The 18,640-nt window shown below is 45.3% G+C and overlaps 1 protein-coding gene across 2 annotated transcripts in view; it reads right to left on the reverse strand.

The window, feature by feature from the left end:
* VPS13B (vacuolar protein sorting 13 homolog B) overlaps positions 1-18,640 on the reverse strand; it is a 517,649-nt gene that overhangs the window by 29,560 nt on the left and 469,449 nt on the right. For both annotated transcript variants that reach the window (XM_084803053.1, XM_084803052.1), the window contains exons 48-54: positions 18,447-18,617; positions 17,545-17,746; positions 16,473-16,661; positions 14,205-14,351; positions 12,330-12,613; positions 10,228-10,355; positions 9,846-10,045 (exon numbers count right to left, since the gene is read on the reverse strand). In XM_084803053.1, coding sequence (XP_084659179.1) covers positions 9,846-10,045; positions 10,228-10,355; positions 12,330-12,613; positions 14,205-14,351; positions 16,473-16,661; positions 17,545-17,746; positions 18,447-18,617 — 1,321 coding nt within the window. The remainder of the gene's footprint in view (positions 1-9,845; positions 10,046-10,227; positions 10,356-12,329; positions 12,614-14,204; positions 14,352-16,472; positions 16,662-17,544; positions 17,747-18,446; positions 18,618-18,640) is intronic.

An 18,640-nucleotide genomic window follows, 5' to 3' on the forward strand; every position in this document is an offset into this window, starting at 1 on the left:
CTTTCTTTCTTTCTTTCTTTCTTTCTTTCTTTCTTTCTCTCTTTCTTTGAGGCAGGGTTTCTTTGTGTAGCCTTGGTTGTCTTGGACTCACTGCAGATGAGGCTGGCCTCGAACTCAGACATCGACCTGCCTCTGCCTCCCAAGTGCTGGGATTAAAGGCGTGCGCCACCACGCCCAGCTGCCGCTGCTGCTTCCTCTCTCGGCATTTCTTAATTGAGGCTCCCTCTTCCAAATGACAAGCTGAGTCAAGTTTACACAAAACTAGCCAGCACAGCAGTAAAGTCCTTTGCTGAGCAATCCTGAGGATCTGAGCTTGGTCCCAGAGACCATGCTAAAGTGAAAAATGAGAACTAGTCCCCCAAAGTTGTCTTTGATCTCTACACTGTGTCCTAGAATATGCATTGTGCAACACACACACACACACACACACACACACACACACACACACACACGTACGCACATACATGCACATGCACACTTTTTCAATGCTTTTCTTCCTTTGTAGAAATCTATTTTTCAAAATGGTAAAAGACAATACAGTTTCCTACTTTTGAGGTTGTAGGTTGAAGATGGTATAAAGCTGGTGCAGGGAGCTGTTATGTCTACAATGACTTGAAGATATGGTAACTGGGAATTTTATTTTTTTCAGCTGTTTTAAGCTATGATTCATTTTTCATAAAAAATTCCAGGATAGGTTTAAACTTTGTTACTTATATGCCCATTTGTGAAGATTTTTTTTAAAAAAAAAATTTTTTTTCTTTAAGTTTCCTAGGTGCTTTAATAGAACCCAGGTGGCTCCCAAACTTGTTATGGAGCCAAGGATGACCCTACCCTTGCTCTGCCCCCAGGCTCTGAGTGCTGAGATTACAGATATAAGGGGCAGGCTCTAGGCTCTCCTCTGTTTCTTTAGTTCTTCCTCCCCTTCTCTTTTGCTCTTGAGACAGGTTCACACATAGCCCACGCTGGCCTCAGACCTGGTCCACGGCAGGAGCTGGCTTTGAATGTCTGGCCCTCCTGTTTGCCGAGTGCTGGGATTCTAGCGTGCACCAGCACACCAGCTGTGCTGAGAAGTTCGTTAGAAGCATCTCAGCTGGGAGCACTGTGGCGTGTATGTGTGCTAGACTTTGCCTCTGCAGAGCTTTGTGAGTGTGCTTAGACTGTCCTGTCACCTCTGTGGGGAGAATGGCGTGAGAAGCAGCCTGCTCTGAGTAGTCGTCTGTGCCAAGCTTCAGGTGTAGCACTACACCGAGGGGATTGTGGTACTAGCAATACGTTTAGAGTGTCTGAGATAAGCAGCATTCGGCGTACAATATCACATAAGGTATTTGCACTTGAGAAATAATGACACTAACTGAAGCAGAGACATAGATCAGGTGTGCTCAAACTTTTGACAGTACAAGAGTGTCATCTACAAAGTTCATGCTCAAGATCCGTGCAATGGAGTTACCACAGATTTTCCAAACTCTCTTAGCATTTTAAGTTAGTTTGTGATTCCATGTTCACAGCATCCCTTGGCTGTGCACATCCTGAGATGAGCATCTCAGTTGCTGGCAGGTTGAGGTAGAGGTGGCTGTAAAGTCCTGTGGGCTGAGAAGTTTGGTGGGTGGCCAAAATTACAGAGGAATATGAGGGCCAGAGAGATAGCAGGGCATGATCCCATAATAGACAATAGCTAATGTTAGGAAATTAATTAGATCTCCTCGAAAGGAAAAGGAGAAAGATAAATTTCTAAGGTAATTGACATAGGGAAGCTCTGATAGGGGAATTAAAAGAGAGCAGTACATATTCTGGGTACAGTTTCACCATCTATATACTTTCTCAAAAGCATTTCAGAGAACGCTCTGCTCCTGACTGTCTTGGAAATGGCTGTGGCTCAACCAGAACCAACTATAGCACATAGGAGGTTCTCGACCAGGCCACTTGGCAGACACTTGAAAGTGGGTGTTGATTTGCTGACATCAGTTCTGGCCCCAACATGGAGTTGGGGTGTGTGTGAAGCAAATGACCAAGAGGCTTCCACACGACCCACACTACAGTTTCTAAGTCAGACACTTACTTTGGCTGACAACTTCTTCCATACTCAAATCCCTGGATGGAGGCTAGAAACCAGCGGGGTCAAGCACCAGTGATTATGGTGACTTCTTGGGGTTCACACCAAGTATACTGACTGTCATGTGCATCCTAGTGCATTAAAACCCCTGATGGGTATATCTCATGACATTTCTATAGATGTGACATATCACGTTTGGCATAGTTAAGTGCTTTTGGGCACACTGTCTTCTTTAGATGGTGGAGTAGATGGCAGTACTTTCTGGTATGCTACTGGGTGACTCAACTCAGCCACTATAAGTAAAGTATCCAGGGGTTCTCCACTGGAGAGCCTCGGGTTTTCTCATTCAACATACTTATTACTGGCTTGGATGAACATGTAGAATATATGCTTATCACATCTGTACAGGAAATAAAGCTGCCATGAATTGTTAATATGTTGAATAAATGTCATCCCCTCCACCCCTGCCTTTTATTTTTAATAAAAAGTAATTTTAATAACATACGCTAAGCTAGTAGTAACGAGGCTTAATGTGTTAGGGATAAATGTAAAGTTTCATCATTGGGTTCAAAAAGCCAGCTGAATAGCAAGTCACATGATAAGGACCTCGGGAATGTGGCTGACCACAAGTCCAGTAATAACTAACAGTCTAAATTTGTTCATAAAAAGTTAAAATCAAGTTACCGCTTTATTAATGGAAGCACAGGAGGAATAGCTGCTTAGACCACATTTGGAATACTGTGTGTAATTCCAGCTGCTAAACTTTTTAAAAATGGGAACATAACACACTGGTGTATTCAGACAAGGATAAGTGTGGGGATGTGTCAGAAAATCACATTACTGAGGGAGTGATTCAAGGAACCAGAATGTTTAGCTTGGGAAGGGAATACTTAGAAGATGTTTAGGCTGCCATCAAAAACCTGCACTGTAATTGTAGCAAAGGGAAGGAAATATTCTGTGATGCCCTAGACCAGTGGCTCTCAGCCTTCCTAATGCTGCAACCCAGTTCCTCATGTTGTGGTGACCTCCAGCCATTAAATTATTTTTGTTGCTACCACATAACTAATTTTGGTACTGTTATGAATTGTTATGAAAAGATCTGTGTTTTAGGCATCCCCCGTCTCATTTACCCAGAGACATGAGGGTAGAGATCAGACCTGGGGAGAGCGGGGGCAGGAGGACAGAAGGTATGCAGAGAAAAGAGAAACTGTGGTGGCTGGGAGCATCTCTGTGACAAGCGGGAGGCCTAAGTCAGGTTAGGCTCCTGGGAGGGTATGAGGGGGACTCTAGCTGAGACTCCTAGTAGCCATAGAGACTGAAGAGGACACCTTCTAACTGAACAAATCTCCTAGTGGAGGGAACACCAACCCACCCACAGAAACTTTGACCCCAAATTTACCCTGCCTACAAGATGTGCATGGATAAAGATAGAGCAGAGATTGAGGGAATGTCCAACTGATGCCTGGACCAACCCAAGACCCACCCTATGGGAGAGAGGCGATCCCTGACACTACTAATGATACGCTGCTACGCTTGCAGAAAGGAGCCTAGCAGAGTTGTCCTCTGAGAGGCTCCACCCAGCAGTGGACAGCCAAACTCTGGGCAGTGGGTAGGGAGTCTTGTGGAAAAGTGAGGGGGAGTAGGAAAGGACGTGGAGGAGACAGGAGCTACACAAGAAGCCAACAGAACCAACTAACCAAAGCCCAGAGGGGCTTGCTGAGACTGAAGCACCAACCAAGGACCATGCATGGACTGGACCTAAGTCCCCCCACAGATGCAGCCTATGGGCAGCTCAGGCTTGATGTGGGTTCCCTAGTAAGGGGGCAGGGCTGTCTCTGATGTGGACTTTGTTCCTGGCCTTTTGATCACCTCCCCCTGGTGGGACTGCCCTGCCAGGCCACAGGGGAGGAGGACATGTGGTCAGGCGTGAGGTGATGAGCTGGGGTGGACAGGAAGGAGGGCTCCCCTTTTCTGATGAATAGGGGAGAATGAGGGCGGGGCTGGGAGAAGAGGACGGATGGGGCTATGACTAGGATGTAAAGTGAATAAGTAAACAAATAAAAATAGAAGAAGAAGAAAAAAGTCACGTGCTCCAAAAAGGGTCACGGGCCACAGGTTGAGAAACTGTCCTGGAGGGTAACTTCCTTTATTTATTTAATCATGTGCTTGAGTTGTGACTTATTTGGGGACATGGTAGTGGTGTCCTGATCTTGTAATGCCAGGGCAGGCGAGATGGAGAGAAGAGGATCCCTGAGGCCCCCAAGCGGGTGGGGTGTGTGTGGGGGGCGTGGCCATTGAGCCTCAGATCCCAATGAGAGATCCTCGCTCACATGCTTTCCTTTGCCATTCAATGGCTCAGGAATTACTTTCCACAGGAGGTGGGGAACCGCTTCGTGGGTAAGGTGCCTGCACACTGGACATGAGCGTTTGAGTGTGGGGCCCAGGAGCACACGTGGGGTGGATGTGGCAGGGTGTGTCTACAGTCTCGGTGCTCCTATGCTAAGATGGGAGGTGGAGGGAGACAGGAGAATCTCTAAAGAGACCCTACCTCAAGCAAAGCAGAAGGTAAGGACTCTGACCTCCACGTGTGCTAGACATGCATACACGCACACATGTGCACACACGCGCGTGCACACACATACACACACACACACACACACACACAAAGATAAAAAGAAATTGCTTTGCAGAAACAACCTAGTGACTTCTCATGATCTTAAGATGAAGCCCACAATCTTGGCCAGGATTAGTAAGTTCTCAATGCCACAGGGCCTTCTGTTTTCTCCTTTTCTTTCACCTGGCACCACAGCCACCTTGGCATTTAGTGGCCTAAAAAGATTATGCTTGATTCTGAGCTCCGAAGCTTCAAACATTTTTTTTCCTTAGGAAATTCTCTCACCCTCTTGTCTAATTCATTCCTCTACCCCTTGGGGTACTGACGCAGGCCCTCACCCAGAGACGCACGCCCATTTCCTTTTTTCACAGCCTATGAGAGTGTGCACTGATACGGCTGCTTGCTCTTGCTAAGTACTGTCTCTTGCACATGTGAACGTGACAGCATGGCTGTTATATCTTTTGCTCAGTAGCACCAAATGCAGTGAGTGGCACATACCACAAACCTAGCATCTGCTGCTGGATGAAGCAGGCTTACATGGTAACTTCTATGTGCTTTCTGTATCTTGCTTTGACTTTTTCAACACACCACTGCCTAACTACCAAACATAAGGTTCCGACTACCAGACACTGGAATCCCGTGTGCTGTGACAGGGTTCCAAGCTACTCTGCTGACAGAATAAAGCAATGACTAGAATTATCCACGCAAACTTCTTCCTTATACCTTCAGTGTTTACTGAGACCCTCTGGGCTCAAAGAATCTTTCTTTGTGAGGTTATAAAATTATTTGTATGTAACTGTCTCATACACTCTGTTTCAAAATTATAAAACACAAGAGTGGCCCATGTACAAAATAGCCTGGAGAGGTACCTAGGGCTGACAAAAAGCCCGGTCCCACAGCAGAAGTTTTTGAGTGATTTCACGCTGCTTATTTATGTCAGGGTTGACAGCGTGTCCTGTCCCTCCGATGAGGGCTGAGGAGTGCTCCTGGAGGACCAGCCGATGCTTAACAAGGGCTGTTTTCCCATCAGGGCTCGGCTATTTCTCTACCCCGTGGTTTATATGCTTGGCTGTTAGTGGGAGGGTGCGTGAGAGGTCTGAAAGACATCTTCTCTCAGAGGAGGATGCACACCACAGTCTGCAGGGCATATGGCACACAGCTCCGCCAGATGAACGGGCTCACAGGCCTCTGTGGACCCTCCTCCACGCTGATAAGGTGTCGGAAGAGCGCCTCTTCTGAGCTTTGAAGTATCCCAGGACAAAGGCTGAGGAAATTTAAAGTGAATGGGAACGCCCACAACACAGCCTGGCAGGCAGCGTGCCTATTGTAAAGCACTCCCTGGTCATACATAAGTAAGATTTCAAAAATTTCCATGTGATGCAAGGGGTCCAGGGACATTTGGAGCTTACGGAATTTATTTTGTAAAGTACTGAGATTGTGGACATCTGAGGCTGCACAGCTGCAGCAGGTTTTCAGCTCAGATGAGGGCTGCTGATGTAAAGCTCACCCCTGGGGAGACTGGGCCACTACAAATCAGGTGACCACAGTGGAAGGTTCTGGGAGCTGCTCAATCATCCTCTCTTCTGCTCACAGCTACTGCGTTCTCAGCCCTCTCCTGCCCTCCTCTCTTAGCAGATTATTCATTATCTACTTCATAAACTCTAGTCTAGTGAGAACCTGGCCACTTAATTTTCCAGCCTCCTCCAAGATGGCTCCAGCCTTCACTCTGCTGGAGAAGTGGAGGTGACCCTCTGGCGAGTGACTTACTCTGCTTGTCCCTTGGCTCAGCCTCTCTGGGCACTGTGCCACTCTCCATCTCCTCACTTGCCCCTGTCCTATGTCCTGTTCCTGGCACACTGAGCTCACTTCTATGGCCACACCCCCAAGAAAGCAGTTCTCACCTGCGATGTCCTCAGACCTTCTGCTCAAGTCTCACTGGTACCCTACTCTGCTTTGGGGTTGCACTGTGCAGGCAGTCTCATCCAGAGGGCTTGCCTGTCACTGTCTCTCTGGGTGCTCTGTGTCACACCTGAGATCCTCACGCCACCAGTACAAATCTTATTCAATGTATTCATTTGGTCATTAACTGATTCAGCTGCCTTTACTATGATCCTAGTGTGTTGACAGGCACTCGGTTACAGGTTGAGCATGGGGTCTGTATCTAACCATCAGTATGTGATAGAAAGCCATTTAGGTACAAATTAGGTGGGTATCAATAGATTAATGGGTAAAGAAAAAAAAATATATACACACACACGCACACTCTCTGTCTATCTAGAGATATCTATTCCCACATGGTTTATTATTCATATATAATTATAAAACTAAGTATGTCCCTTGCAGGATAATGGATGAAATTCCAGATCATCATATTAAGGAAGACAAGTACTCTTGTTTTTTCTTTCATATACAATCAAAGCATATGATATACTTGTATAAAAATGTAAAAAAAAAGACAAAGGTCCTAGTAAGAACACTTGTATACAATTTGGTTTTAGACAAACCCTGAGTATGGTGACTTCTCCATACTTTGTAACAAAATGGAGTGGCAATGATTTGTGTTTGTATATTATAACTTTTATATTTCTCATTCAAGTTGAATAAATATCACATAGGGATATTCTGGATACTTAATATTTAGAAAAGAGAAGAGCAATTAAAATTACAAATGCTATACAAGCACATAGAGGGCCCAAAGGAGAAGGCAGGAGACTGTCAACTGGCTCTCATAACTCATGGGGGGAGAAAAAGTGTCTCTGAGGACAAGGAAAGAAAAGCCAAGGGTGTCCAAGTGAGGAGCAGCACAGGCTGCACCTACTGCACCGGGCAAGGCTGGGGTCACTGCATGGGGCTCAGGGCTCATTGCTGTGGGAGGACTCCTGCAGCACAGGCTGCACCTGCTGCACCGGGCAAGGCTGGAGTCACTGCACGGGGCTCAGGGCTCACTGCTGTGGGAGGGCTCCTGCAGCACAGGCTGTACCTGCTGCACCGGGCAAGGCTGGAGTCACTGCATGGGGCAAGGCTGGGGTCACTGCATCGGGCAAGGCTGGGGTCACTGCATGGGGCAAGGCTGGGGTCACTGCATGGGGCAAGGCTGGGGTCACTGCATGGGGCAAGGCTGGGGTCAGTACATGGGGCTCAGGGCTCACTGCTGTGGGAGGGCTCCTGCTGAACTGTCTTAAAGCTTCAGGAAGAGTGAGGGTGCTCAGCACAGTGTCAGGCACACAGTGGCTGTTAAATGACAACTGTTATTATTATCATAGATGCTTTATACTTTTAACACATACTTATAGACATTACAAGTCACAATTTGCATGCTTTTGTGAAGGGCAGGTAATGTGAAAGATCTTTAAGAAAGTATAAGCACAATTTACTTGGCTCTAAAAAAAGCAATAAAGTTCTGATACATCCTATAACATAAATAATCCTTTAAGACAACATACTCATGAAAATCAAGCAGGCACTATGCACAAAGACTTCATCATTCTCCTTATCCGAGATACTTAGAGCAGACAATTCAGAGACAGAAAGCAGAATGGAGGCCAGCAGGGCAGGAGCGGGAGACTGCAGCTCCTGTTTGGAATGGTGAGAAGCTTTGAAGTCAGGTACTCGCTGCATGGATTGGGTATAAACGGCTCCAAAGGCTCAGGCGGTGAAGACTTGGCCTCCAGCTGCTGATGCTGGTGAGGTGGGTGGACTAGAAGGGGCTAACTCCATCAATGGAGGCAGCTCCTCCTAGTCTGTAGCTGAATGAAGAGCACTGGAGGCTGCCACAGAGCGATGCATTCTGGTCCGGCTCTGTTTTCTCCTCCCTGCTTGTTGTACTCGTAGGTGAGAGGCTTCCTTTCTATATCCCCCCCCCCCCTCCCGCTTCTTGCTCTTTTCAAGACAGGGTTTCGCTGTGTAGCCTTGGCTGTCCTGGACTCACTTTGCAGACCAAGCTGTTCTTGAACTCACAGCGATCCTCCTGCCTCTGCCTCCCAAGTGTTGTGATTAAAGGTGTGCGTCACCACACCCAGCCCTCTCTATATTCTTGCACCCTGATCCTGCCTTGTAACTGACTTCTTAAGAGCAACAATGTTAGCCAAAATGAAAAGCTTTGAAACCAGGAACCAAAATAAATTTTTTTCCTTTAAGTTGATTTTCTCAGGTATTTTGTCATAGTGACAGAAAACTGGTGAACACAGTGATGGTGATTGTACAACACTGTAAATGTATTTAAATTTAAGCACATTGGAAAAGAAATGGTAGGTTCAAATGTCATATTCAACAAAAAAATAATACCAAGAACTCTTAGAGAAAGGTAAGACATTTTAATGCTGAAGTCTAAAATACATGGAGTTTTATAGATTAGTAGTAAAAATATATATATTTAAAAATTGGCATGCTTTCCAAAGAAGGAATTAACCAAGAGTCAATACTGTGGCCATCCTAAAACCTGGACAGCTGAACCTTCTATATAAGGAACTCAATAACTTAAAAAAATATTTATTTATTTTTATGTATACGCGTGCTCTATCTGCATATACACCTACAGGCCAGAAGAGGGCATTTGCTCACATTATAGATGGCAGTGAGCCACCATGTGGTTGCTGGGAATTGAACTCAGGACCTCTGGAAGAGTAGACCATGCTTTTAACCACTGAGCCATCTCTCTAGCCCCAGAAGTCTGTAACTTTAAAGGCTGTAATTTTATTTTATTTTGGTATTTTAGATCTGAGATGGGTTCATTTTACCAAGTGCTCCCCTCACATATCTGGTGTTTATAAGTATCCTTACAGAGAGGTGAGTTAAGCATTTATTTTTCATTTTTGCATCTGTCTCTCTCCCTCCCCCCACCCCTGCATCTCTGAATCTACATATGCTAGGGCATGTGTGTGGAGGTCAGAGACACCTGTAGGACGTGGTTCTCTCTTTCTCCATGTGCATGCTGAGAACTACACTAAGGCTGTCAGGCTCAGCAGCAAGCATTTTTACCTGCTGAGCCATCTTGCCACTCTAACAAGTTGAGCATTTAGAAATCTGAGTTTAATATCGACGAGCCATATGGAGGGAGGCGAGAACTGACTCTCACAGGCTGTCACACACGCATGCTCACACACATACACAAATAACACACGTGGAACGAGGCAAGCATGCACACGAGCAAACGGGCCGTGTGTAGAGTAAGCGGTCACTGACCTGTGTCCCCTGACCGTTGACGTCCACAGCATCGCTCCACTCCGTTGTCAGCCCTTCGTTCAGTTCCGTCCTCAGAAGGAGGCTGGGAAGTGAGTCTTTGGTCTTACAGTCTGGGTAGCTGATGATCTGGTGATACAGCTCATGATGAACTGAACTCTCAGGGGGAATTCTTTTGCAATAAACCTCAAACTTTGGAATATCTGAAAGTTAAAAAAAAAAGGCACATGCAGGTCTTGGTTTTAGGGACATAAACTTAGGGACATCACAGGGCGTGGAAGGAGAGACCCATGCTTTAGTAAGTATTCTTCACAGGCCCACAGGTGTCCCTAGATCTCACCCCAGGGTCTATGTCTGTTGTTTCACTTCCAGCTGCAAGGCATACCTCTGATGTTCTCCTTCATGAGCATCGCTACTGGACATCTGTTGTGGAAAACCACTCGAGGACTTGGGTCTTCTGAGAGGGTTAAGTAGGTGACTCCCAAGTGTTCTTGATATGTCAGTGCTATCGCCCTGGAACAGAGCAGCGACAGCAGGCTCAGAGGACACAGGCTTTCTCTGCTCATGTTTCCCATGAAGGAGACTGTTCCTTGTGTAATGGCTGATGCACATGAACACAGGTAGACTAATTTCATAGTAGCAGTAATATGCATTTACTATAAAATCCTCAGAAATGTGAAATATGACTTTAAACTAGTGCCCCGCCCCACACCACTTGTTGGCTTGGTGCTAACCTTGCTGGTGGTCCTTTTACTCACTGCTTGGGTGCTTTAAGCCACTTTCTTCCTCCCCGGAAAGCCTGGTAAAGGAAGAACTGACTCATTTTAATTTATTTTTCCTTTTTAGAAATTTCTAGAGATCTGTGTGTCTGTTCTGTTTTCTATAGGTTGGCAGTTCACCACATGTGCTGTGAACTCACACAGAACCCCACTGTGGCTACTAGAGCAACGCCAGGCCTCCCAGCCTGTAAGCGGCTGCACAGGTACAGTCAACATGCCCCAACGAGGAGAATCTGCAGTGTCCTCTAGACTATCAAATGGAAGCTATGCCTAAACAGGAAAAAGAAATCTCTGATGCCCTGTACTGACTGTCACTAGCAGTTAATCACAGCTCTTAGTTTATGGTGACTAAAAGGGGTCAGTGTTGACCAGGAAATCCCATTTGCCGAAGGACCCCCACCCTAAACTGTCCTTGACTGGGATGACAAAGGGACCTGTCTACTAGCATTTGGTGAAAATGCAGCCGCGATGCCACCAAATGTCCACTGCTGGACTGAGGTGGGAAAGATGAGGAGACAAGGAAGCAAGAAGCACGTTTGTTTTCAGAACCAAGTCCTCACATGGACAAGGAAGCTGTTCTCAGTTTCACTTTGAAGGCGTTACGCCAGCCAGCCTCAGACAATTAATTCCCTTTCAATAGTCACAAAGGCCAGGGCCAGACGATAGGATCATACTCTTGTTTAATATTTGCACATAAGATTAATTTATACTGAGTCTTGTGTTTTGTTAAAAAATTTTGACTTTCCATTTAAAAATATTTCACATACAGTTCAAGAGCACTCAACATGCTTAATGTTACCTAAAACCAGATATGAAAGCAACCGTCCTCATAGGGCTTGGGGTGAAATGCTTGTTCAGCCAGGGTCTTTATGACACGGGAGAGGGAAGGATGTGTGGAGGGACAGGATTATGGAGATCTTCAGCTAGGCTGTAATATTTAAAATGATTATTTAAAAAATTTTCTGTATACATCAAAAAAACTTGGGACGGCTTAAATCTCCAAGTTTATGACTCAGGAGAACCCAGAGCAGAAGGTACCTCTCACAAGGTCACAGCATGCCTTCTTGACAGCTACAGAAAAGAGACTGATGTGAAACAACCACAAGACACAAGTCTGTATGCGCAAACCATCACACGTCTCTGGCCCAATCCTGCGGTTGTTATTTGCATAATTGTTGATCTGCAATTGGAACAGCTTGCGTGCAGGAACAACCACAGCACAGAATATTCCTTGGCTTGTGTTTATCTACGTTATTATCTCTCTAAATGTCTTTTGTGAAAAATTCCATTTTGAAGTAAAAGTAAAATATTGGAAAAGAAAAACTTTCCAACTTGACAATATTCCCAAAAAAAATGAAGTTTTTGCTTTGAGTTCCCATCACTGTACAAAAAGTAAGAGTTCCTACAAGGAGGTGTTTCTTGTTTTTATTACCACACATCACTGCTGCTCTATGGCACAGCACCATTCCCCAGGCCCCTGCAGCATGAGGGGTGAAGGAGAAAATCATCTAAGGGACAGCCTGTTTGTGATCATGACCTCATCCACTGCCTAGCTATGAGTTACATATGAGCACACTGTCACTCTGTGCAACTGTATTCACTGCCTAACCGCGAGTCACATATGGGCATATTGTCACTCTGTCTCTCCTGGTCTCTTGATGAGCGGCAACAAGGACAAGCAAAGAGCACTCACACGTGGGTAAAATACCTGGTGCAGAATCCATTTTCCCTCAAGGCTCCAAAGGGCACTGCTACACTCTGTCTGGGAAACTCCGGTCTAATGATGGCTGGCAGGCTCCAGCACTGAGCGCCCTCAGCACCCGGTGCGGGAGAAAAGCCCAGCAATATCTGTTTCTGAAGCATGGCTGTGTCCAGTACTGATGGTCCCATATCAGGCATGAAGTCCCAGCAAGGCAGGGAGCTGGATTTCACAGCAGGATGCTCTCCCCCTGGGCAAATGCTAAAAGTAGCACTGTCTGGAACATGAAAATGCTGGAAAGAGAATGCAGAGGGAGCATGTTCACCATAGCAGCACAGAGAAGCATCTCTTGTAAGAAACCATAACTGTGTGTTCTCACAAAGTGGCCAAGATGGGGACATGGGCATGCCACTGAGCCTGTCTCCACCCAAAGGTCCTAATAGGACAATGACAGAGGTGGAGGAGGGCCTCTCAGGCGTAAGGAAACATAATGTCATCAGGCTGACCTAAAAGGCAGTGCAAAGTTCCCATTGTCCCCTAGGCTTGGGAAGGAGATGCCAGGTCCTGGGGAGGAAGTTGTGTTGGATATAGGGAATCTGAAGAAAGAGACCTAGATGAGATTCATGACAAGGAACTCAGGGCTCAGAAGACAAACCGTTAGGCGTGCTTGCAGGAGGAACATGCACTGACCCCAGTCTTCAATGGGAGTTTTACTGTTTCTGACATTAGAGCCTCTTAGTGTAAATATTAATTAATCTCTTTGTCTATTTTAGTGTGTGTGTGCGCGCACATATGCACATACGGAAGTCGGAGAACACCTTGCTAGGGCTGGTTCTACAGAACAGACTCTGGCTGTTAGGCTTAGCAGCAGGCACCCTGAACCCCTGAACCACCTCTGCACATCAAGTTTCTGATTTTTAGTCTTAAGAAGAAAACCCTCTCCCCACAAAAAAGGGGCTGGAGAGATGGCTCAGAGGTTAAGAGCACTGGCTGCTCTTCCAGAGGTCCTGAGTTCAATTCCCAGCAACCACATGGTGGCTCACAACCATCTATACTGAGATCTGGTGCCCTCTTCTGGTGTGCAGGCACCAATGCAGACAGAACACGGCATACATAATAAATCTTAAAAAAAAAAAAATCTCTTCCTGTCCCATAGTCTCCCAGAATGGCTAGAGACCACTATATCTCAAAAAAGGCTCTACATGCCTAGGGCGGGGTCAGTGTTGGAAAGGGGACACTGCTCAGCTGCAGGGAGGAATCAGGCCTCCGTGGCTCTCTTGGAGGCGGTGCCAAATCAGTGAAGCACTTGACATTCTATAGTTCAGACATTTTTGTAAATACACAATGCACTGTAAGGTAAAAGGAAGCCACTCACCCTATCTGATCATTTGAAAATAACTCCCAGGAGCTGAAAGGGACACCTGTGAGCAGAGGCTAAAGTGAAGGGTGACTATCTCCTACTCACAGCTCACCAGCCAAAAGTCCTGAATATTCTTGGACGTGTTTTCTGCACAAGTTGCCACTTAAGATGCTAAGAAATAAACCGGCTTAGGATCACTCAGCCATCGCTCAGTTCAGGCACCAGCCTTCATGTTCGCTATCACACGACCCAGGAGCCACTGCGGTGCTAGTGGGCTCTGCAGAACCTGCTCCAGGACCAGGCTGCTGGGGACAGCTGGGTCAGCACTCTGCAGGCTGTTACAGCCAGCATTTTTGCTCACTTGTCTCCTGGCAACTTAAATTTGCCATCTATGGTTTTCAATCCAGCACAAATAAAATTCCTATATTCAGTGTTAGCATTTTCTTTGCCCCAAGCTAAAAAAAGGTTGAGTCTGTTTATAGTGAAGTGACAGAAACAGAAAACACATGTTAAGGATTGCTTACCTCCTTTCCAGAATAGGGGTTGGAGACAGACAACTGTGGCTTATAAAATATTTGATATGGTGTATTATTGATTATTGTAGTCTTATCTTCAATCTGAATAACCTGTATGCCATGCTGTACCATCGAGGAGATGCAGAACTGGCACAGCTGTGGGGTAAATAGGAAAGACACAATTTCTACATCACAGACATACACACGAAGATTTCTTGACTATTTTTTTTTTTTACACAGTCTTTACTATTGCCCAAGACAGCTCTGATTTCTAAATCCCGATGCCTCTGTATCTCTCGATGCTGGGACTCCGGCTGTGTGCCACTACATCTGGCCTGAACTATTCTCTTTTAAATTAGTTAATCTTATTTTATGTGCACTGGTGTTCTGCCTGCATATGTCTGTGTGAGGGTGCCAGGTCCCCTGGAACTGGAGTTACAGACAGTTGTGAGCTGCCATGTGGGTGCTGGGAATTGAACCTGGGTCCTCTGGAAGAACAACAATTAGTGTTCTCAACTGTGAGCTGTCTCTCCAGCTCCATGGCCTCAACTATTTTTAAAGGAATGCTTTGTATGTTGATTTTGCTGTGACAGTGCCAATTTTACCGCCCCCCCCCTTTTTGGGAATACTTAATAGCACTGCTTTTTGGTCTAAAAAAATGTGTTAGCCAACTAAGGGGCTGGTATTTACAATAGAGCCCTTTAGCAAACCAATTACTGCAGCCACTATCGTGTAGTGACAAAGAAATGACTTGCTTTCAGATTATTTCACAAATTATTAAAACAGTATTTATAAAACACTTATATGTACACAAATACCATATGTTTCATTCAACAGGCTCCTACCCAGCACCCCTCTTCCTCAGGTTCACTCTCTAGCAGCAACTTTACACAAAAGATGGTGATGTAGGACAACACATCGACCCTCGTGTAACACTACATTGTACTTCTGACATGTTTTAAGTATTTAATACATATTAAACTTCTAATTCCTCATAAGGTAATGAGGGTAAAGGCACAGCATGAGCCTCCCTGTGGTCGGCTACTGCACCGTGCCGTCACACAGACTCTCTGATGTGAGTCTGTATTACTCAGCTAACTGGTTTGCAGAGGTTTCAGGCTTATGCTGAACAGCACCCAGCACTTGTATCTTACCAAACATGTTCTTGGTGTCCATAGGTCTAAAAGCGTGGGGGAGACCTAACCCTGCCACCCATAACTCCTCCAGGATCCCCTCTTCAGATTAATGCATCTCTCAGCCCTCATTTGAGAAGCTTGTACTTGCAGACGTTGGTTAACACTGAGACACCACTGGCCAAGGTGCAGAGACCACATAACGCTTAGCCATGCGTGGGCTGTATCTACTGTGTCACCTCCCAAGGCTCAGGGGCGTGGTTAGAGTATAAGAGCCAGAGGCAGTGCACAAAACAGAGAAACTGTCATCTAGACACTGCAGGACAGCCATGCTCACACATGAGCTCACAGCAGCACACGAACATCTGTGGAAGTCCAAGCCAGACCAAATCCCAGGATGAGATGGGAGCTGGTTGTGGAATCCCATCCCTAGCAGCAGAACTTTGTCAATTATTAGCTGCTGGGAGAGAGGGGGCAATCTCAAAGAGTGAAGCCCCCTCCCATCTCCCACGAGCCGCTCTGAAGCCACACATCAAATGATATTTGGGCAGCACAAATTGATCTTGATTTTTTTTTTAAAAGAAACAACAGGTGGGTACAGAAGGGGGTGAATCTGGGAAGAACTGGGGGAGGGGGTGGATACGATCAAAACACAGTATATGAAATTCTCAAAGAACTAATAGATTTTTTCAATCATGCGTTGAAGACTATAATTACTTCTTGTAACATTAATTCCATAAGAGAACTGGAAAAGTCCTCTCGCTTTGGTCAGCACGGCCTTCCCAGCTAGATAACTATTCCTGCAGCCTTGGGCCTTTCATTCATGCTCATGGTGCTAGGCACCCGACTTCTTGTTTTGAAGAAGGAAGTCAAATACAGTCTGTGAATATTTGGGAATAAGTCAAGAGTTATTATAGATCAAACAACTGGTAAGTGTTCAGAAATGGAACAGTTACTGGATAAATTTTGTAACCCAGTTTTATCACTTGTAAAGAGAAAAAAAAATCCACTGTAAATCCGAGGTCTATGAAGTTAAGAAAACAAGTATTTCGCTGTTATAAGTTATTTAGAATAAGTAACACCAGAAAGGGGGAGGCAGACATACTTGAAACACTCTCAGGGAACCACACCACACGGGCCTTACCTTCTGATGTCCTGGGAAAGCCCCAAGTCTAATTTCAGCATCAATAGATGCTTCTTCGTCCAGCGTCACCACCTCGCCATTAACATCATCTTTCCATTTAGGAGATGTCAGATTATGGACCAGTTTAATTGCTACTGACTTGTGCACAGTGTTTGTATTTGCCCAGTAAATTCCAATTTGAAAAGCTTCCTGGAAAAACAATGCCTCAATTCTTAATTCTTCTGTATCTTCAGGATTTAAAGAAATATTACACAACAGAACTACTAAGGCGACCAAATAGTGCCCCTGTGCTTTTTTTTTTTTAAATAACAACAACATGTATTTTATTTTGGTTCCCAATATTTTTTGATTCACAATGAAATTCAAGTTCATAGAAGATGGAAGAACCAAACCCAAGCTGTGCCTATCCCATGAATTCCAGAGACCTATGAACTGAGCAGTTTCATCTCATCTGACATCAGAGTCTATATAGGCTCACATTCCAACTCCATAAGGAAACAGCATCTCATTACTTCAAGAAAAAGGAAAACAGCAATTGAATAAAGATGTTTATAAACTGGGACTCTAAAAGAAGACTCTGAAACTGTTCTCTACTAGGAAAATGTTTTAAAAGATTTTTATTATAAGTTTATATTTCTTCTTGAATGATGAGGTCAGTTCTCTGGTGTCAGCATGTGATGCCTTTCTGTGATTATTTACTCTGTAGTTAGGGTTTTATATCCTGTGGCACTGGTGACTCTATGGTGTTATAATCAACACCAAGGAAAAGGGGTGATGCCAGGTGGTGGCTCATATTTGTACAGCCTGTGGGCCTGTCAAGTGTCTTGCATCCGACGGGAGTGTAATTAGTATGTGCTATCAGATGTAATGATAACTCAGCCACGAGTTGTACTGCTGAGGAAAAGCACATCTGAAAAATGTTTACATATCAAAGAACATTCCATACCCTTTATGTAAGCACCAACCAGGTCAGCTTTCCATAAGGAATTCACCCTGTTAAGCTGTAAGTATAACCTCAGAATAAAATCTAGTCCCTGAGAGAAGAGAATATGCTAGTTTTAAGTCATACTACCTGAAAATTAGGAGGAATGATAATTTTGCCAGCAGGAACCTGCAGAACAATCTTCTCTCCCTCAAACAGCCAGAGGTCCCACTTGGACTGATTGATAAGCAGGGCCCAGGGCAGCAGCTCTATCAACAGGGTTCTCACATATGGCTTCCAGACTGACAGCTTCACCCGCATTGGGCTATCCCACTGACTCAGCTGTTCGTTCCTGTTCCAAACAACACATCCAAGTGACTCACTGAAATATGATGAGTTCAGGATTTATGAAGTATGCTTAAGCATTCCAGACACACAATGCTCCCGCAGAGTACTGCTGTTGTGCACCAGACTCACCCAGTGTTGCATGTGCCAGCAGGAGAATGCAGCTTTTCATGTAATGATGCTTTGCCTTATGAGTAAAAATATCCATAAAGCTAAACTAAACTGGATGACATCAGACTCTGATGCATGCGAATGCTGTGGTCCAAGGCATTGCCTACATCTAGCATAATGGTTAATCAAGCTATAAATTGGCCAGGACTGAGTACATATGAGGCTCCCAGCACAACACCCCTCGGGGTATGTTGAAGAGGTCTCAAGAGAGGACTACTTCTGAATGTAAACAGCACCATCCAGTTGGCTGGGGCTGAAAGGGAATAAAGGTGAGAGAGAGCTAAGAGCAAAGCTGTTCTCCTCCTGCATTCTGGCTGCCACGATGGCAACTGCTCTGCTCTCTGATGCAATGCCCTCCTATCACAATGGACTGAAAACTCTGAAACTATGAGGCAAAATAGCCTTCCCTCCCGCGAGGTGTTTTACTCAGGCATCTCGTCACAGTAACAACAAATCTGAATGAAAAGCTAGTGTTTGTTGTAGGTGGTTTTTCCTACATTTAGAAGTACAGGTAGGGAGCGAATGAGTGAGCTTACCTGTCAGAGTCCTTCTTGTTGTAAGGCCAAATGGGTTCCTGGGACTTTTCTGGCCCATAGAAGTCATCAAGCATCTCACTAACTGTACCTGCAGGTTGAATCTTAGTGGTTATCTGCTTAATGAGGGCTGTCGATATGGGCACAGCACAAGCTGAAGGATCATATTCTTCTCTAGGAAATGAAAAGAAAAACAT

The sequence above is a fragment of the Acomys minous genome, assembly GCF_964271855.1.
Source record: "Acomys minous genome assembly, chromosome: 12".
NCBI lineage: Eukaryota > Metazoa > Chordata > Mammalia > Rodentia > Muridae > Acomys > Acomys minous.